General features: G+C 41.5%; 1 protein-coding gene across 2 annotated transcripts in view; it reads left to right on the top strand.

The window, feature by feature from the left end:
• The window catches only part of KIFAP3 (kinesin associated protein 3), a 68,429-nt gene extending 57,513 nt beyond the window's left edge, over positions 1 to 10,916 (top strand). For both annotated transcript variants that reach the window (XM_083506769.1, XM_083506768.1), the window contains exon 20: positions 10,523 to 10,916. In XM_083506769.1, coding sequence (XP_083362895.1) covers positions 10,523 to 10,631 — 109 coding nt within the window. In that variant the 3' untranslated portion in view covers positions 10,632 to 10,916. The remainder of the gene's footprint in view (positions 1 to 10,522) is intronic.
• The last annotated feature ends 6,884 nt before the right edge of the window (positions 10,917 to 17,800 follow it).

Consider the following 17,800-nt stretch of genomic DNA (forward strand, 5'->3'; position numbering starts at 1 on the left):
TTAATGGTATTAAGCCTATTAGTCAAAATTGCTGCCAGGGTTTTATATCACGGATGGCATAAGATAGTCTTGGCATTCTCCAGGAGTTCTGGGGTGGGGGAGTCTTTACCTCCAGGTCTTCTGGCCTCTTGGCTGATGGGCAGGGCCTCTAGCAAGAAGGACACATAAAAGTGTCCAGCATAATACTGTTTGGTTAGCAGTCATCAGGGTTTTTGACCATGCACCTATCTAAGCCGTTGTAACTCCACTCCAACCGCTTATTGCTTTTGCAGGAAAGAGGCACTTTCCTGGACATGGAGTTGGGTCATGGTTTACTTGCATTCTGACCTCAAAACTTGAGGAAACACTGTTTCTAGGGAGATATGGCCTTTCGTATCTCAGCTTCTCTCCTTCCTTTGAAAAACTACACTTTTCCAGATTCAGCAGTGCAATGTACAGGTGTGCTCAGGGATCTTCACTACAGAATTAGGCAGAAGCAGAATGCTGCTTAACTCTGAGAAGTTACTGCTATTATCATTGGTCAATGATTCTGGCAACCAAGAGGCCTGGGAGCAGCTAAGCTCTTGGGAGAGTTCAGCCTAGGACAGTTCATTTATAAATCCTCCCATTTCTGAAACACTTCTCTAGCCTTAGTCTCAGTTTTTCCATTGTGTCTACAGTTGTCCAAAGACTTGTGAAACCAGAGATCTGTCTGCAGAGTTCTCATTTAGATGTTGTTTCTCCACAGACCCTCCCTTACTGTACTTTTTCCATCTATAAGATGCCCCCGTGTATAAGATGCCCCCTATTTTCGGGTACTCATATTTATGAAAATTGGGGGGGGGGGGAGATGGCCCAGAGTATAAGACACCCCCTAATTTTTGACATTATATTTTAGGGGGGAAACCTAGTCTTATACACAGAAAAATACAGTATTTGGTGGTGCCTCTGCGCTTCTAATAACTTTTTTTTATTGCTCAAGTATATTTTCTACACTTCAGTCGTGTTGTGGGGTGTGTGTTTGTGTTTGTCGGTGGGAGGCAAACATAGTCCTGGAGTGGTCACATCATAGATCTGTTCCCATTAAATTGTGCTTTTAGTGTTGAACTGTAGTGAAAAAACGGGGAGGTGGCTGTGCAACACTGAATGAAACCTGCCAGGTTTTGGTTAACACGTTTCCAGTTACTTCCAGTTTTTGCTCTATAAGACTCACTTTTTCCCTCCTAAAAAGTAAGGGGAAATGTGTGTGCGTCTTATGGAACGAATGCAGGCTGCACAGCTATCCCAGAAGCCAGAACAGCTCTGCAGTGATCCCTCTTGCTGTTCTGGCTTCTGGGATTCAGAATATTTTTTCCCCGTGTTTTCCTCCTCCAAAAACTAAGTGCGTCTTGTGGTCTGGTGCGTCTTATAGAGCGAAAAACACGGTACATGCATGTTTAGGGAAGCTTTTAATGTTTGATGCCTTACAGTATTTTAATATTTTGCTGGAAGCCGCCCAGAGTGGCCGGGGAAGCCCAGCCAGATGGGTGGGGTATAAATAAATTATTATTATTATTATTATTATTATTATTATTATTATTATTATTGTGGTGGTGGTGGTGGTGCTGCAGGTCCTGCTATCCAGACACTCATTATACAAAGATCCACTTATCCAAACACAAGGAGTTAGTACCCAAACTGTGCTGTATACAATACAGATTTAGATAGTCAGCCAGACTTGTGTGTGGTACCGTAAGCAAATAAGCAGCCTTAAACAAGACTTACTTTGGGTGTTTTGCTGATCCACACCAGCCATTTTACCAGAAACCATGGTGGGAGGTAGGGAGGAAATGGGAGAGTTCAGACCAATAAGAATTTCTTCCCCTTGTTTGCCTTTTGCAAGGTTTCAAGAAGGTTTTCCCAGTTATTTTTTCATCATATGGGAGTCAAAATTCTGTGGTTGGGAACACATTAGAAATGTTCTCATAGGAAACAATGGAAATGGTCAACTCATTACGTGAATGCTTGTCTAACAAACAATTTCCTGAGAACACATTGTGTTTGGATAGCAGGACCCGCATTTAGGCCTTGTAGAGAAGTGTGTCTTTGAGTGAGTGAGTGACAGATAGCTCTGGCAATGAATTTTGCTAAGTAACTTGCAGTTTGTAGAAGTTTTAGCAATTTGCTTTAGCAATTAGTTTTTAATTATTTCATAAAATATCTGTGAATTGTAGTGAGTGGTGATAATTCTGAGCAGAACATTTATCTGATGCTTTTCTCAAGGAGACTGTGTATTCAGCTGTTAATCTAGCTCAAGTATTTAGTTGCACTGTTTTCTCACATGTGGCTCTTTAACTCACTTACACCTGCAGTCTGGTCAGGATTAATACATACTGAAACTGGGTCTTGAATGTTGGTGCAGTAATTTCAGGTTCCTCCACGTCCTACGAGAGAACAAAAAAATTGTCAATTTCTGAAACTTAGTATTAATTAATTCCCATGTTCTTGCTGCTCCCTGAACTTCCTCCAGATGTGGCGCTTGGAATAGACCAGCTCCTGGGTTACAAGCCATCTGGGCTGTGTAAACTGATTTGTGCCTATATTAAACAATAATTGAACAGAATGCGGAAGACTTAATAAAGAAAATGTACATTGCCTGTAAATCCCAAAAATAAAATATTAAAATGTAGTAAATGGGCATGGAATGTGCAAATGAAGACCTGCTTATTTTAATGTGTTTAGCTGTGACCTTCTCAATTTCAGCCCAGAGGAGGGGGGGAATCTATTTTTCTCTTTTTAAAATAAAACTCCCCTATAAAACTGCTTACAGAAGTATGTGAGACAGAAACAAGGAAATATAATGTTCTGAACTTGACTGGTCCAAACCACTTGAGCTGCTGTGACAGCTCATAAAACAGAACAGTTTTTAGGTGGACTCTGTTTTAGTTGCCAGAGTGAATTTTCTTGCAGGAAGTAGCCTGAAGGTTTATTTTAGTTTCCAGACTGCAGCTTTGATCTCTCTGTTCTGTCGCTTCTCGGGTTACATAGCCCTTTTTCACTGCAGTAAATCTGCAACAGTTAAATGGAATAAAATTTCCTCCTCCTCACTGATCACATGCTGTTAAATGCCAAGCCACAGCCAGCAGAATGTTTGCAGAGCTCCACTGCATGGTACAAAAGCAGTACAAAAGGTTTAATCACCTTGTCTTTCTACTCTTTCTTCACTATGAGTTCACAAATTCACTTCACAATAGAGATGTACACAGTGGAACTTGGATTTGCTGTCTGATGAAAGGGCAGCTATGTGCATGCTTTACTCATGCGTAAGAGCAGCTTTGACAATGATCCAAACCACAAGGACGGCAAAACGTCTCACCAGGGGCCCAACTCAACATAAAGGAGGATTGGACAAGTTCACGGAGGCAAAGTCTCTTGATGGCTACAAGTCATGGTGACTCTGGTGTGCCTCCACTGTTGGAGACTGCGCTTCTGAATATCAGTTCCTGGAAACTACAGGACAGAAACTGTTCTCATGCTTGGATTCTGCGTATAGGCTTCCCATACGCATCTGGTTGGTCACTGTGAGAATGCAATGCTTTACTAAATGGGCCACTGGCCTGATCCAGTAGGCTCTTCTATGTTTTTTTTATAATGCAACTCCATGTGTTCATGCCTAGTTAGCGCTTTCCCAGCTTTTCCAGGCTTTGGTAAGGCAGCGCGAGCACTGCCTTCTGAGTAGACATGGTTGTTGTTTAGTCGTTCAGTCGTGTCCAACTTTGTGACCCCACGGACCAGAGCGCACCAGGCACTCCTGTCTTCCACTGCCTCCCGCAGTTTGGTCAAACTCATGTTCGTAGCTTCGAGAACACTGTCCAACCATCTTGTCCTCTGTCGTCCCCTTCTCCTTGTGCCCTCCATCTTTCCCCACATCAGGGTCTTTTCCAGGGAGTCTTCTCTTCTCATGAGAAGAGTATTGGCACCTCAGCTTCAGGATCTGTCCTTCCAGTGAGCACTCAGGGCTGATTTCCTTCAGAATGGAGAGGTGAGGATTGCACTATTAAATCAGGGATGGGAAATGTGTGTGTCCTCCCAGAAGTTGTTCATGCCTGTCTACTGACCCTGCTGGCTGGGGAGAGTTGTAGACCTGGAGGGTCAAAGGTTCCCCATTCCTGAGCTAAATAAATTAGGTGAATTGAGGTTCTTTTTTAAAAAAAAAAGTGGAGGAAAGAAAAACCATTATTCCTAGAGCTTACTAGAAAGGCTTGTCATAGCTCTGTTACCTTCAAGACCTTATAGACATCTGAGGCCCTTTTCAATGTTATGAAATTATTGGGTTTCTGCTTTTGTTTTTATTACGTATTTTGTGTGTTTTTTACTGTAGTTTTGTGTTGTGATCAACCCTGAGATCTACAGATATAGGGTGGTATAGAAATTTAATTAACAATAATCCTTAACAGTGTTGAAACTTAGCATGTTTTGATAACTAAGGGATGCAGGGAGGATGATGTTATTGTAACACCTATCAGTTGTTGCAAGAATTCAGCCCATTACAAAATTTAGCAGGAGTCTTAAGATGTATGTTGATGAAAAATAACATTGAAAGCAGCTGAGAAATAGGCTCAAGTTTGGTGTGTATTTAGTATTGCGTTATGTATCAAACAGTGTAGAGACCAAATCCAGTACTTTAGGAAGGATTCAAACACTAGTTGTATTTATCTGTAGCAGAAGCTACAAAACTAATGATGATTGATCCTTCCTTCCTCTTGTGGATTGTTTTGTTGGTGTGCCATTTATTTATTTACTTTTACTGTTGCTGGCTACTTTACTTCTTTTTATTTATTTATTTATTTAGAAATTTTGTAGAATACATCTTCATCCAAATATGAATTCCAGTGTAGTGTATGAACTGTAATAGTGTTTTGATGATTGAATTTTTAAAACCAAAACTGACAATCGTAGCAATGAAATAAGATTTGAGAAGCACTAAACCAAAAACCATTCAGTTAGCTAAATTAATATGGTGAATTCTAAAAAGCTTAGACAAATAAAACTGTATTAACCTGGCAGTGTCAGCGCCTACCTTTACTTCCTCTGGGAGGATATAGCAAAGAAGGCCCCCCTCTCCTTCCTGGATGTATAAAATATAGCTCTCCTACAGAAGGAACTCAAAGGAAGAGCCTTGTCTGAAGATCTTAATGCATAGGTAGGCAAACTAAGGCCCGGGGGCCGGATCTGGCCCAATCGCCTTCTCAGTCCGGCTCACAGACAGTCCAGGAATCAGGGTGTTTTTACATGAGTAGAATGTGTCCTTTTATTTAAAATGCATCTCTGGGTTTTTTTGTGGGGCATAGGAATTCATTCATTCCCCACCCCAAAAAAATATAGTCTGGCCCCCCAGAAGGTCTGAGGGACAGTGGACCCGGACCCCTGCTGAAAAAGTTTGCTGACTCCTGTCTTAATGCATGGGCAGGTTGGTATGGGAGCAAGTACTCCATCAGGATTTGGGGTGCAAAGCTGTTTAGTGCTTGAAATAACAGCATCAGTACCCCCTAATAGGCAGCTGATGTGGTTGCTTTAGAAAATTTCAGGCTTGAGTGGCTGCGGCTGTGCAGAAACACAGCCCATCCACGATCCACTTCACAGCTTGTTGGGTTTTGCTTTCATTCCTGTTTTCGGCTCTTTTAGGCCTCAGCATCAGTCTGCTTTCAAACTGAGCAGGATGATGCCTGTCCCAGCTCACTTGTGTATGTGCCCCGTGGTGCTAGGCCAGGCCTTTGCGCCATGAATGTTGTTCTGTGCCAGGTACGGAACCAATATGTGTGACTGTACAGGTGAGCACCAAATTAGCTGCAGTCTCAGGTAAACAAGCTGTCTTTCTCCTACTCTGTCGCAGACTGTGCTTATGAAAGAAATTCGGTTTTGTGGGCCACAACGAATTATTGCAATTTATTGGTGTAATACTTTTCTTTTTAACAGAATCATAAGAGTTGGAAGGGATCCCAAGAGTTGTTTGGCAGGAATCTCAACTAAACATCCCTGGTGGGTGGGTAGCCATCGAGCCTCTGCTTAAAAATCTCCAATGAAGGAGAGTCCACCAGTCCTTGTGGGAGTCTGTTCCACTGTCAAACAGCTCTTGCTGTCAGAAAATTATTCCTTTTTTGTAACTTGAATCTCCTTTTTTGTCACTTGAAGCCATTGGTTCAATTCCTTCTCTCCAGAGCAGGAGAAAACAAGCATGTTCCCGCCTCCATGTGACAGCCCTTTAGATATTTGAAGATGCCTATAGCATCTCCTCTCAGACTCCTCTTTGCTGCTTTGACGTGTCTTAGCTGATTTAGAGATCCTGAATATATGTGGTATTTTTGTTTGCTCTGAAGCAGTGCAAGTCCCAAGGACTTTATAAAATGCATCATGTATTTTTGGAACATTTCCTCTTTTGACAAGTTCTCACGAGCAAATTAGAAAGCTCAGCTGCCATTCTGAAGAGGTCCTAGATCATGCTAGCAGCCCGAGTTATCCGAGAGGTTAAGTATTGGCATTTAGTTTACAGTGCAATTTTCTCTTGACAAGGCTGGCAGACCAATAGGAAAAAGAAATATTTGTGCTCAAGAGAAGTGCATATGTAGAGACCACAAGCTTAACTGATGGCTGGAAATGATTTCAGACTAAAAAAACAAATCATTAAGAGTGCAGAGGGGGGTAAAATATACAGTCCTATTTTAACGGATCTCAAAATGATCGAGCAACTGAAGTTAGTATTACACAGTAATTAGCTAAGCTAAGCTGTTCACTACTTTAACTCCATGTCTCCCAGTCACTGTAAAGGTTCCAGGGTGCAACTAGACCTGAACCTGTTTTGCGTGTCAGTATATTCCACCAGTGGCAAGAAGCTTGTGAAACCTAAACCCATTGATACATAGTCTAAAAGATGATGATAAATGACTGTTTCCCCCTCTATTTATAGCTTTTTTGTTGGATTTCACAGAAGTGCAACTGCTGTTCTGAACAGCAGGAATTCTAACATCCAAGACCTCCAATTTATCCAAGCACACTTTGGCAGCTGTATAAAAATTTGCATATCTGAAAGGTGGTGATTGTTGAATATTAACTTTGAATTAGATTGCTAGCTTGTTAACACAGTGCGGAAGAGGGTGGGGCTTGAGTAGCCTATGGTTTTGAACTATGAGCATGATATTCATTATCATGTGCACGTTTTGTTAGCAAAATTCTTGTGTACTAGTGTGGATCCATTGCCTGTTGCTGCATTGTCTTGTCCCCATATACAAAATGGGGATTATGGCGTCACTTCTGTCTGCAGCTTTAGAAAAGGAACCGTTAGCTGAACAGCTTTTAAAATTACATTTTCTATTCCTGTAACATACCGTGGGATCTCAGCTGAAGGACAGGCAAGAAATATTATTTATAAATAAATAAAACCTTCATATAATTCTGGGATTTATTTATTTTTTAAAGAAAATTAAGGAGATCTATGAAATGGTAGGGCATTGGTGCAGAGACAAGGAGTGATTTCTTGCTGATTTCTTTGTGCCACTTCTTTGTAGCTGCTAAAGCGTTACTTGAATAGTCATTCTGGAGTTCCAGCTGCAGAACACATTTTTATGTTCATATAAACTTTTTTTTAAAAAAAACAATCAAACCAAAGCTTAAATTCTTACCACATCGTGGAGGCCTCAGAATCTGCTTTTATGACCCTGGGTCATGCTATGATATAACCAAATTTGCAACTACTCTGAGCACATTAGTTGGTAGGGAGAGTAGAAACATTGAACTTTCATTGTACAAATTCTACCATCCATTTTAGAAGTCAGAATTTGTGCTAATAGGCAGGAAGAGATGAAACCTTCATTAGTTTGTATAATAACTTCTAAGGCCTCACTGGTACGTATTTATTAACTGCACAAAGTCTTGTTCTCTGCATGGAATAGTTTAAGGGTTTCTGCTAGTCTGATGCCTGAAATGTGTATTTTTCTGCTTCCATCTGAAGCTTAAAGAATCTCTTGTGTGGGGAAGAAAGGCAATGAAGAGCAAAGCCAACACATTTTTAGACAAGCAACTCCTACGAGTATTATTGATCTGGGCTGATTATCAGGGTGTCCTGCAAATTGGTGACAGTCTTTACTATGCTTGTCCCTTACCAGCCACAAAGTTATCTATGAGTTACCCATTTGTGAGGGTCCCCTTATTTATATGTTAGTGTTTGGGTATGATTGCTCCTCCCTCGTTGCTGTTTGCCACACTAAGAAATGCCTAAAAAGTTCTGTACCAGCACCATGTCTCCATTGGACTTCTGACACTGGCATTAGAACTATCCTTACATTTAAAACTTTAGACACCAGCATTTCAATGTGGGAATTGACCATAAAGGAGCAGCAATTATGTCACAAAAGTAACATGTAAATTAGGCCAGATTCACAGCCTTCCCAGTGATCTTTCCAGTGATCTGAATGTTTTAATATTATGTTGGTTTAATGTCTCAAATTGTCATAGCGGAGCCATCACATACGCAAACCATTTGGAAATAACCAAAATGTCTCGAGCTCTGAACTGTAAGGCTCTGCACCTAATTACTTTCATGTTTATTGAACTAAAGGAGTTGATTTGATCGGAACGTAATTGAAACCATGATTCCCCTCCCCTACCTAATTAAAAATATGTTCAGGAGTAGTTTTGAGTAGGTTGAAGTAAATTGAAAGTGACTGGAAGCAGCTAACAACATCCAGAGATGAGGAGAGAGTGCCACCTACCGGTTCAAAAAGGCCTCTGCCTTGGCAGCCTGCTCCTCTGCCCCTTTGTACCCAGCAAAGAAATGCATGGAATTGGGCACAAAAGGTTTTGCCAGCAGGGCAGCTTCTGTTCAGTCTATGGAGGATGCTTCCACGTGGGTGCTCAATTTGCAGAAGGGCTGTCACAATATCACCAACGGGCCATTGGCTATCAGGTTTTCCTCCAGAAGGGTAAATCCAGATTAAAAGGAATGTGTGGAAGTATGGGCTGGCCTTTTGATCATAACGACATGTGGATGCTGCAAAAACTTGCAGGCGTGAGAAGCACCAGTTACACAGAGGGCCATCATTTAGAGAGAACCAACATTAAAGATTTTTGAATCCCAGATTGTGTCTCACCTCTTATATGGGGTTACCATTGCAGGGAGGAACTTGATGTACTACCTTCAAAATAGATTCCTGCGTACAATATTGGCAGTGCCACATAATACACCTGGAGCACTACACTCTATAAGGCCTTAACTCTATAAAAGTTCGTATACACAAATCCATGTTTCTGTATTGGAGGAAAATATCATTGCAGCCAAAACAACACTTAGCCAAAAGATGCTTTTTGGATTTGCAGACAAGAGAAGGCTGGGTAAAATCTCGTAGAGGTCTGATGCAGAGTTATTTGATCTCCCCAACAGTGATATTGGTAGTTACTCCTGGTCACAAGAGGCGAAATATTGTGTTTAGCAAAGATGCAAAAAAAGATATTGAATATATAGAGAATTGCCACCCTGCTATTTGGTACACTAAAATTAAATCAGACCGCAAAAGGGTTATATGTACTTGGGAGAATTAACTTTTCCCCCTGTTATACGAGCTTTCACTCAGCTCAGATTTCAGACAATGCCTACTGAATATCTGAATGGGAGATTTACTAACAGATCTGTAAAAGAGTACCTCTGTATATGTGGATCAGGGCTTATAGAGGATCTGATACATTATATTTTATATTGTCCACTGTATGATTCACTCAGAGCTAAATTTATCTCCCCTTTTCAGATTGCCTTAGAACAGTGATGGCTAAACTTGGCCCTCCAGCTGTTTTTGGACTACAACTCCCATCATTCCTAGCTAGCAGGACCAGTGGTGATGGGAATTGTAGACCCAAAACTGCCAAGTTTGGCCATCACTGCCTTAGAACATCACCCAGATGATTTGAAAATTAAATGGCTGCTGGCAGATGTTGATAATTGCATCAGCTCTAAGGTGGCACCATTTACACCAGTGGCAAGAAAGAGAAGGTCAACATTTCCGGATAGTGGAAGTGCCAAACCCCAGGGATACTGACCAGAAGGAATGCTTTTACATTTTGGACATTGTAGATTTGTCCTGGTCCGGTGCATGAAATGTCTTTTGCTTTGCAGCTGTGCGATTTGTGCTCATACTGCCATGTGATGGCTATTGGCTATAAACAATAAAATAAGATGATGATGAATACTTGGCTATGATGGACCAACGATTTGATTGAGTATAAGGCAACATTTTCCATGCAAAGCACTCTGGCTTCCCTTGTGTTAATTGCTGCTTCCATGTTACGCTGGTCACCCAAGTAGCCTTAATTTGCTGGAGAGACAGCTGATTTGATAAGAACCAGTTCTTTAAGACAGGGCAGAGACTTCAGACCCCAGCATATACTTGATACCAAATAGGTACATTTCAATATATTTTTGCATTCTGGAAAAAGTCAGAGGGGACCTTGCACTGTGTGATGTCTGTTTGCAAGGGTCTGTTTTCAAATGTCAACTCAGGTGTTTTTCTTTTCTGCATAGCGTTGCTGTGGATGGATTTGGTCAGCCCATGGGTATCCCAAGCCGCCCCACCACTGCTTACGGATATCGGCCGGATGAACCATACTACTACACCTTTGGAGCCCGATAAAACATCCTGTTGTATTAAACTATTGCCTTCCCGTATTCTTGAACTGTAGTTAATTTAAGACTTATCTCCGTCTTCTTAGTGCATGGTTATACAGTTTACGGGTCTTTGTGGTGTATTTTCTTCTGTATGTGTTGCAAAGAAATGTTAGTCGTTCTGTGACTCCCTTTTTGTACAGTTTGTGCTGTATGTTGAAATCTATTAACTGGAAAGTCAACACTTGTTATGTATATTAAGCAACTAATTTAATTGCTATTAAATGCAGGTCCTGTAGACCGTGGTACTGAATACTGAGGCTCTGTGAGTTTTTAATTAAGCTTACTACAGTTGATGAGCAATAATTTTAACTAGCTTCTGAAAAAGTAATTGATTTATCCTTTTAAATGTCCTTGAAGAAGGCTGAATACCACAACTTAAATCCAGGGTTGGCCACCTTCTATGAGACTTTACGAACAGAGACACACTTCGTACACCTGCTAGAAGTGATATGTTGCATTAGTGTCATTGAATAGTTCTAACACAGGTGTGCATATACTTTTGTGACCATGCTGCTTGCAAACTGCAAGAGAAATCCTATGCACATGTTGCTCTGTGTTGTTTGAATATAGGGAGTGGTGTCAAAATGGTGAAAACCAATAGGGCAAACTTGGAAAAGGTGCATACATCTGAATGCCAAATGTTGACTTTACTCTTCTTTGGGGCAACCGTGCTTAATTTACCTCTATGTACAAGGTGTGTTTCCTGAGGAACTTGTACTTACATGTGTACAAGCATAGGTGAGGCATCCAGACCATAGTGACATTCTTAATTAACTGAGATGTAAACGTACAATTCCACATTTTCCATATTCATATTCTAGAGCAGTGATGGCCACACTCGGCCCTCCCTCCAGCTGTTTTGGGACTACAGTTCCCATCATCCCTTACGACTGGTCCGTTAGCTAGGAATGATGGGAGTTGTAGTCCCAAAACAGCTGGAGGGCCAAGTTTGGCCATCACTGTTCTAGAGGAAAACTGTTGCTATAGATCAGAGCTTTCCAGACTTTTCACAGTACAGTACAGTGGTACATCGGGTTACATATGCTTCAGGTTGCAGACGCTTCAGGTTACAGACTCCGCTAACCCAGTAATAGTACCTCAGGTTAAGAACTTTGCTTCAGGATGAGAACAGAAATTGTGCTCTGGCGGTGCGGCAGCAGCAGGAGGCCCCATTAGCTAAAGTGGTGCTTCAGGTTAAGAACAGTTTCAGGTTAAGAACGGATCTCTGGAACGAATTAAGTACTTAACCCGAGGTACCACTGCAATTCAGTTTTGCATCATTTCGTGACATAGTAATACAGTTTTACTAGCAAACTGGAGGTTAAACTAACCCCTTCCAGCCCCAGGATAGAGTTTGTGCGGGACACCTACACACTGGAGCCAACACACTTAAGATGTCGCGACACACGGTTTGAAAAGCTCTGCTCTAGACAGAATGTGCCTTTCAAAGCACAGGTGTATCTTTCTGCTTAATTATATATCAATGCCACCCCAGGAGAACACTTATGTTGCAAGGAGCTGCTTTGCCAAGAAGCCCAGTCTATGCTGCATGGAATAATGGTGTGCAAATTAGGACTGACTATATAGTAGACAATAACAGAAACACAGACCCTCCACCTTCATTTGTGCCAGGTCTCTCTTAACTATGCTGCACTTTGTATATCACTAATATGTCCTTTCCCTGGAAAAGACCCTGATGTTGGGAAAGATGGAGGGCACAAGGAGAAGGGGACGACAGAGGACGAGATGGTTGGGCGGTGTTCTCGAAGCTACAAACATGAGTCTGACCAAACTGCGGGAGGCAGTGGAAGACAGGAGTGCCTGGCGTGCTCTGGTCCAGGGGGTCACGAAGAGTCAGACACGACTAAACGACTAAACAACCACAAATATGGCAAAACGATACTAATCCTGAACTACATTTTATAAACTGCAATGGACGTTTCGACTTCTCCCGTATTTGAGCTTCAAAATGACTTGGCAAACCACATCCTAATCTCTCCATATCGTATGGAGCAAGGATCATACTTGGTGAAATGAAAAATGTGTGCTGGGGGGAAAAAAACCCCAGACCTCCCACTCTGGTAATTTCTTTCCATGTTCATTTTGCTATCCAAAATACTCCCAGGAAATACCTCCCCAGAGTCCTTTTACTACATTTAATGGAGAACTATTTGTTTTAATGACTGTAGAAGCTGTCTGTTTGTGTTGCTTTTCTGTTAAAATGCTGAAGCAATTGAGTTGGGGGGCCTTAGACCACCTGCCTTGAGTGTTTGGTTCTCACCTCAGCGGCTCACACTTCAGACCCCTTGAGCGGTTACTAGCAGTTTTCCCAATGTGCATCGGGAATGAACACACAAATCCCACAGAAAGGAACTATGGAAATAAATTTTAATAGCAGCTAGACTGGTTTAATCTGATCCTGGATTCAGTCCCGTAATATATGAAGCAGGAGGGTTTATTAATTTCTGTAGTATTTTGGCGCTATATTAAAATGCCCCGGCTTATGTTAGCTTTCTCCAGGCGCTGGTGGCGTTATTAATGTTACTGACCCTTACATGTTGTCCCACTACACAGAATGCATCCTTCACCTGGGCTTGTGTCTGATACTAAAAGGAAAGATTGATTGTCTATAAATTACTAATATGCAATGCGACAAGCGCACAAGAGTTTATGTGTACAGAGTTAGGCCAGCATCTCCTAGAATCTAGGGGCTGGATTATGACTTTCAAATATTGGCTAAAAAATTATTTTAATACAGACCAGACACGGAATGCTTACTTCTTTATTGAGAGATACACATAATTCTACATGGTTTTCTGATACTACCCTCAAACTCAGGCAAATAGGGATTGCAATAGGTTCCCGTCTTCTGTTGGATGACTCACAAATCTCTCTCATCAGGCAGAGGCTGCTAGATCATGAAATCTAAAAACTCTACCCCTCCCAGCCTTTTTATGCACATCTGCTTATTTAGGATTGCAGCCCCACCATGGTGTCATGCCTAATAATTTAGAAACTCCATTGCAGAGTTTTTATGCTAGCTCATCTAAATACATTCCTCTATCATCTATATTGTTTGAAAGGTTTCAAAAAATCCCCTTCCAGAACAGATTCCGTCCCTGTAATAAGAAAACACCAGACACATCACATAATTTTGGATTGCCCACTTCTCTACACCCATCGCAGAAATCTCCTAGTGACTCCCTTACAGCTCAAAATGTTGTTTTGCAAAGAGTCTGTAATCCAGTATTTGCTGAGAGATGCTACTCCCGAAACCAAGATTGTTTCCGGGTACTTAGCCGAGATCTTTAAAGCTAAATCTAAAGTTGCCTGATTTATTCCATGGTGGATATCTAGTCTTCAATGGCTTCAAAATGCAAGAAAGGAGATTCCCACTAAACATCAGGAAGAACTTTCTGACAGCAAGAGCTGTCGGCAGTGGAACAGACTCCCACGAGAGGTGGTTGACTCTTCCTCCTTGGAGGTTTTTAAGTAGAGGTTGGGTGTGTTAGGATATTGATGTTCCGTCCCACCTTAAAACAGATGTGTGGATTGTTGTATGTCACATGTCTGTTTACACTCCAGCACAGCTTGCTGGGAATTTTTGTTTGTGTGGATAGCTTTTGCTTTTGCTGCTTGCTCTTGGACACGAAAGGGAGAAGACATGTTTTTCCTTTGTCCTGACATATGCTGAATAAACTGCCTGTAAATACAGTGGTGCCTCACAAGACGAAAAGAATCCGTCTTGCTATTAGCGGCTTATCGGATCAACTGATAAGCGGCTTAGCGGCTTAGAAAAAGGGGAGGAGGGGAAAAAACCCGCAGGAACTCACAAGACATTTTCGTCTTGCGAAGCAAGCCCATAGGAGATTCGTTTTGCGAAGCACCTCCAAAATGGAAAACTCTTTCGTCTAGCGAGTTTTCCGTCTTGCGAGGCATTCGTCTTGCGGGGCACCACTGTATACTTTCACAGCTGTCTCCTGCCACTTCTGTTTGCACAGTGTTATTTTCTCTGCTGATTGGAGCGTGCTCCAGCTTCTGAAGGCTTCTGAAACTGCCGGTCGCTGTATCATGCTGAGCCAAGGACCGGAGATCGCCCGGCTACCGGCCGGTGGGCTGGAGCGAGCTGGGGCTGGCAAATTGCCCCTGTTTCCTTGGAAGCATCTGTCATGGATGCTTTAGTTGAGATTCCTGCATTGTACAGGATTGGACTAGATTACCCCTGGGTGCCTTCCAGCTCTAAGATTCTATGATTCTATGATTGTCCCTTTGGGAAAGAGAACTTGCAAATCAGTACTTCCAAATATGTCTGGTAAGTTTACATTCTTCGTAATACACTCAGTCTCCATTTTTCTTGACATAATTCAAATCCTACAGGTGACCTTCCACTGAAGAGCTTTCTTGATCCCTGAAGGCATTCAGGAAATATATTGAATTCCTCTTACCTCTACAGAGACAATATTTAAATCTTGGTGCCTTTAAAATTTGAATAACGCCTAAACGGATGCCATCAAGTTATTTGAATAATTGTTGTTACAGATAATTGTCAGAGAGGCAGGAGTTCTTCTTTTTATCCATTTATCTATTAATTTAGTTATTTTCCTCTGTTCTTTTTTTCTCTTTCTCTTTTTTATATAATTGCGTTTAGCAAGGATCATGAGTATTACATTTTATATTTTCTTTCTCTTTATTCTTCTTTTTGATATATAGCTTTCTATTCTCTTTTTATAAATGAGTTTGGATTTCAGTGCTCAATATCTTTAAAATCTTCAATAAAATTGTCAAAACCGCCCCCACAAAAACTCACTGCAAAATAACTGCAAAACTTTGGCACTGGTTTCCAGGGGATCCCAAATGTTGGGGTTCATAGTTGTTAAGTACGAACCCCGTGTTTGATATATCAATTATTCCATTTGCGGGGTGCTGCAAAACACGGTTTTCCACTGCAAAAAAACTGGAAAACTTTGGCAAAGGTTTCCACCCTTCTTCCTAAGAACTGTTGCTCCAAGCAGCAACTTGCCATCCTGTCCCCCTTTATCCAGAACTGTTTTCCCCCCAAAAGGGCACATTTTTTTCTTGTGGGACGTCATGCCTCATGTGACCTCCCCTTCCCAACGCAATTCTTCTGCTAACACGCATCTGGGGAAGGAAAGGACAGCACCTGCATAGCCAGTTGTTGTTGTTGTTGTTATTTTATTTTATACCCCGCCCATCTGGCTAGGCTTCCCCAGCCAACAAAATATTAAAATACAGTAATCCATCAGACATTAAAAGCTTCCCTAAACAGGGCTGCCTTCAGATGGCCCTGCACTGGAGTTTTATTTCCTTGTGTCCTTAACTGCATCACTATCAGTCACCTTCTGAACAGGAGAACTGGTCCAGCCTGTGTTTTAAATCTAACACCTGGCACCTTCCCTTCAATACTCCAATTTGTACCATTTATTCATTTGCTACATCCCCTCATTCTAGCACAGGCTTCCTCAACCTCGGCCCGCCAGATGTTTTTGGCCTACAACTCCCATGATCCCTAGCTAGCAGGACCAGTAGTCAGGGATGATGGGAACTGTAGTCTCAAAACATCTGGAGGGCTGAGGTTGAGGAAGCCTGCTCTAACAGTTATGGGTGTGCCCTTGCAACCCACCCCCAAAAGAAAACTTACTGTAGATCTGTAACAATCTAAATAATTGTAATAAAAATATACATGGTCATGGGGACAGAGATGCCCTCTCTGAGAATTGCAGAACATTCACTGAGAGTCTTTTGGGGGCTGTCAGTAGATTGAGGACAGGCTTCTTATATATTCATTTATAAGAATATTAATTCTTATATTCCCCCCCCCCAACTGATGGGACTTGTGCTCAGGGCAGGATTACAGACTGAAAACAAGAAGGTGTATGTTGGAAGTGTAATGAAATTGAGGGATTTTTATTCACGTGGCAGTCCTGTAAAATAATTAAGGAATGTTGGAAAACTATATATAATGAATTGAAAAAAATACTTTAAAAAATCTCCCCAAAACGTGAGATTTTCCTCTTGGGGATGATAACAACAGAGGTCCACCCAAGACAAAAATGTTTACTACTATACACCACCGCTGCAGCTAGAAGCTTATTGGCACAAAGGTGGAAAACAAGTCTAGTACCCACTAAGGAAGAATGGCAGCGTAAAATGTTTGAATATGCTGAACTGGCTGGTCTGAGGAACAGGGTAAGAGAAAACGAAAATAAGGAATACAAGGAGGAATGGACAATGTTTATTGAATATTTCAAGAACCAGTATAGACAGATACGTAGCAGGTCTTATGTAAATCCAGCAGAGTTGAAATAGATTAAGAGTATTTAATAGATAATTAATTGAATGATTAAAAAGATGTGGATTACGCAGAGCAGTAGAAAAACAAAAGGAACCAGGAAAAGGGTGGAAGGGAAGTCATATGGTATTTGTATATATGCTGTTCAAGATGCTCTCTGTTCCTGCTTTTGAAAATGCAAATAAAAATTAAAAGAAAACAAGAATCACAGAAAACACCCATGAAAATTCAAACATGAGTAGAATCAGAACCATCCACATATTAAACCCGTTTGAAATGGAGGATGTTACTGGGTTGTTGTCTTTATACACACACACACACACACACACACACACACAGATACACACACACATAGTGGTTTTATGTTGATCTTGTTCTACAAACCGCCCTGAGACCTCTAGGTATAGGGCAGTATAGAAACCCAATACTGTAAATAAAATAAAAAAACCCAATAATAATAACAAATAAAATAAAATAATAAGAAAATAAAAAATATAACAAGAAGAAGATTATTGCAATGAAAAGACCACGGCACCAGTTCTTTCATTTAAAGCCACCCCAGTTCCTAAAAGCCCGCTCTCCTTTTTCTTTTAGGATAACGGACAGACGGATGAGCAGGGCGGAGGGGATAATAATAAATAAATTAAAAAACCCGAAATTGGCCCCGGGAAAGGGGTTGGCCGGAACCAATCAGCCCGGGTTATGTGTTGCTACCGGACGCAATCAGCCCGTGCTACGTGTCGCCGTTGCCCTGTTGCTACCGGACAGGAAGTACGTCATCTCAGCAACATGGCGGCCCCCTTGGCGGCCGCTTTCCGCGGAAG

The sequence above is a fragment of the Podarcis liolepis genome (genome assembly GCF_965112155.1).
Source record: "Podarcis liolepis genome assembly, chromosome: 6".
Classification (NCBI taxonomy): domain Eukaryota; kingdom Metazoa; phylum Chordata; class Lepidosauria; order Squamata; family Lacertidae; genus Podarcis; species Podarcis liolepis.